The sequence below is a fragment of the Sinocyclocheilus rhinocerous genome, unplaced genomic scaffold (genome assembly GCF_001515625.1).
Source record: "Sinocyclocheilus rhinocerous isolate Xijiao unplaced genomic scaffold, SAMN03320098_v1.1 scaffold1829, whole genome shotgun sequence".
Lineage (NCBI taxonomy): Eukaryota > Metazoa > Chordata > Actinopteri > Cypriniformes > Cyprinidae > Sinocyclocheilus > Sinocyclocheilus rhinocerous.
This window is the reverse complement of record NW_015650027.1, coordinates 996,347-999,521: the sequence shown is the minus strand read 5'-3', so window position 1 is coordinate 999,521 and position 3,175 is coordinate 996,347. Positions and strand designations below refer to the sequence as shown.

The 3,175-nt window shown below is 39.9% G+C and overlaps 1 protein-coding gene across 1 annotated transcript in view; it reads right to left on the bottom strand.

Moving 5' to 3' along the window:
* Nucleotides 1–1,926, bottom strand: part of LOC107711421 (homeobox protein SIX2) — a 4,005-nt gene extending 2,079 nt beyond the window's left edge. Inside the window, exon 1 of the mRNA XM_016516410.1 lies at nucleotides 1,157–1,926. Coding sequence (XP_016371896.1) covers nucleotides 1,157–1,716 — 560 coding nt within the window. The 5' untranslated portion in view covers nucleotides 1,717–1,926. The remainder of the gene's footprint in view (nucleotides 1–1,156) is intronic.
* Nucleotides 1,927–3,175: the final 1,249 nt, after the last annotated feature.

Here is a 3,175-nt window from a genome sequence, read left to right as displayed (position 1 = left end):
TAATAATAATAATAATAATAATAATGTCATTATTCTAATATTATTCGTTTATTTTATAGGTAGGCTATAATAAACAACATTAATATTATTCAATTATTTTATTTAATTATTTACAACATTAGGCCTTATATTATTAGGATATCATTTGAAGACAACGGTTTGGTTCTGTAGGTATTAAATGCTTATATTGGAAATATTTTGTTAGAAAATACTATAAAAAGCGAATTAAAAAAATAATTAAATAATACAAAATTATCTCTTTGCCCTTGGTCTATTACAACAGAGTATCAGACTACGTAACACAAATATAAGGCATGTACGGCTGTCAACGGTGTGTGTACATTTGTGTCAGTATCAATCATTCGTCCTATTGCACTTCTTAATTCGTGTCGATATTAATAATTTGTATTAAAGAACGTTATTAACGAGTGAATGCAGGAAAACATGATTTATGTAGGCTCTAATTATTAACATGGTTTGGAAATAAATCGCCTGGGTTAAGAACAGTGTCACCTACTGATTTATCTAAATTCTCAATCACAACATGTCAAGTAAAGGTTCTTTCATGAAGTATTAATTAAGTATAAAGTATCGGGAAACGTACGAGCTAGTTTAATGGTTTACACTGTGGTTTCAACTACCTCGCCTGCGGGTGAAACAAGACACCCGTTCAAGGAGTATGCAACTGCACACATTCTAAACAAGAATATAGGCCTACGTACAGATAACTCTCACAATTCGAAAAACTTTCCTATTAATTATCAGTGGACTATTTCACCTAAAGTTAGGCCTATATTACACCATAATAGGCTACACACCGCACGCTTTATGGCATTTTTAGAAAAGTATATAAAACTACTCCGTTTAAGAAAAGTATAGGCATATTGTTAAAAATAATAGCCTAAATATACATATAAAACGACATTAACAGAACTGGAGAAATTATGACATTTGTAGTGACTGTCTGGCCATCCATCTGTGGGATTTTTTTTTTTAAGATGGTAATTATAGGCTACTGACCGCTGAATTGGAGTAATGCACATTACACGGCGTGAATGAATGCATTCCATGTAAAGAAAGTGCTTTAATTAATTTTAAACAAGTAACCGTAAACATTTTAAGCTTTAGTTATTAACGTAGGCTACTAGACCCGTACCTTTCCTTAGCCTCCGCTGCTCGGTCGCGTTGACGTCTGTTTTTAAACCAGTTACTGACTTGTGTTGTTGTTAGCCCCGTTGCCTCTGCTAGTTCCCTCTTCTCCCGCGGGGAAGGGTATGGGTTATGGGTGTACCATTCCCGCAGCACGCCCCTGCTCTTTTCTTTAAAGCAGTAACTTGTCTCCTCGCCGTCCCAAATGGAGCGGGGTAGCGGAAACTTTCTTCGGACGCGGTACTTCCCAACAGCCCCAAGAGGGCGGCCCCGGAGCTTCTCAGCCTCGATATAATGCGCTTTGAGCCACAGCTGCTGCAACTTCGGATGGTTGTGCGGAGAGAACTGGTGGCTCTCGAGAATCTTATAAAGCTCTCTGAAATTTCCCCTATGAAAAGCGACCACAGCTTTTGCTTTGAGCACACTCTCGTTCTTGTGGAGATGTTCGCAAGCCGGCAGAGACCACAAGAAGCGCCCGAGACGTTCAATGTTTCCACCCTGCTGAAGGACCTCGCAGACGCACGCCACTTGCTCTTGCGTAAAGCCGAATGTGGGAAGCATAGACATGGTTTGTCACGAATAAACGTTCAATTTTCGTACTTATGTCTGTTTTAACGACGACAGTGACAGTTCTTCAACAGATTTTAAGTAAACCCTTTGGGAGACAAAAATTTAGAACTTCTTGAGTAGACGAAATCAAATCCCACTCTGGGTGTAGAGAGGCACAAAACTTTAGATCCGTTCAAGCAAGCATAATACACCGTATATCCATCTAAAGCACACGAGAGAAAGTTGTTCCTCCTGCGCGAGTCTCTCGCCACCTCTTCTATGTCGTTTCAGCATAACGCACTCCCGAAGAAGGACCTCGCTCTCTTGTTTTAATAATATTATTCTAAGCTGGCAAGAAAAGCGATTATGTGAACTGTGATTGGTTGGTTATCTGACCCGGGGATGATGAGGATAAGACAATAGTTTTAGTCAAATTATTTGCCATGGTTACGCTGTCATTCAAGGTAACCCGATATGCTTTGAGGTGGCTCCTTGGGCTGGCTGACTGATTATTCCCTTCATTTAGAGCCCGCCCACCGACGTCGAAATATAGCCTCGACTTTCCCTGTATATTACATTTTTTGCCCGGGGTTTGACAGACACTTCTAGCAACCAAAGAGCGCTGATCTTTGAGGTAGTGAGGTAGCAGCAGTTGAGATGAGAGCGCCAGAGCAAGACTGCGCACCAGACGCTCTCCAAACCAAGGAGCCGGAGTGTGAGTGACCATAAGCAGACAATCCACCCTGCAAACCTACCAACCTGTAACTTGTTGATCACATCAAAACTAAGCGTTTGGGAAACTCTCAGAAGCCACACACAGGCTCTCTCTAATTCTTTTGCAGCACATTATTATTACTGCTATCAAATGCAATAAAATAAAATCACAATTTGACACAAACATGTTTCTGCGAGCACATTCAGTCTGCGTTTTATTTTCCTGTTCAATTCAGGTTTTTTTTTTTTTACGGACCAGTTGTGATGTGTTATGCATTATTTAGCAGTTGTTGAGGATAAACAAGGGGGTATGTTTCTCCAAGTGCACACGCGTGAAAGCCAGGCAATATGGACTGGAGTGCAACAGGGTTGGAGGGCGTTTTTAAGTAGTATAGAGCGGTTTTCAAGGATAGAAAGAACAGCAAATGGGTAGGCTATCATACCACAAAGGCATATGAAACACTGCGAGGGACGTTTGTACCGGTAAGACAACTCAGATTAATTAAAAATGCTGTTGACAAAAGTTAATCGAAGTAAAAATAGTATAATGTTCGTCCTTTTACTAAGTTTATATATATATGTATATATATATATATATTCTGAACCGAATCTATAGAACATTTGTTTTTCTGAAAGTTAACACGTAAAACACCGCACATACAAGTGAGAGGCGCATCTTGTAAGGATGCCTATTACGCACACCATCATTGGCATATCATCAGTCAGTGTCGGTAGTCTGAACTGTAACTCACCATGTAGTGGC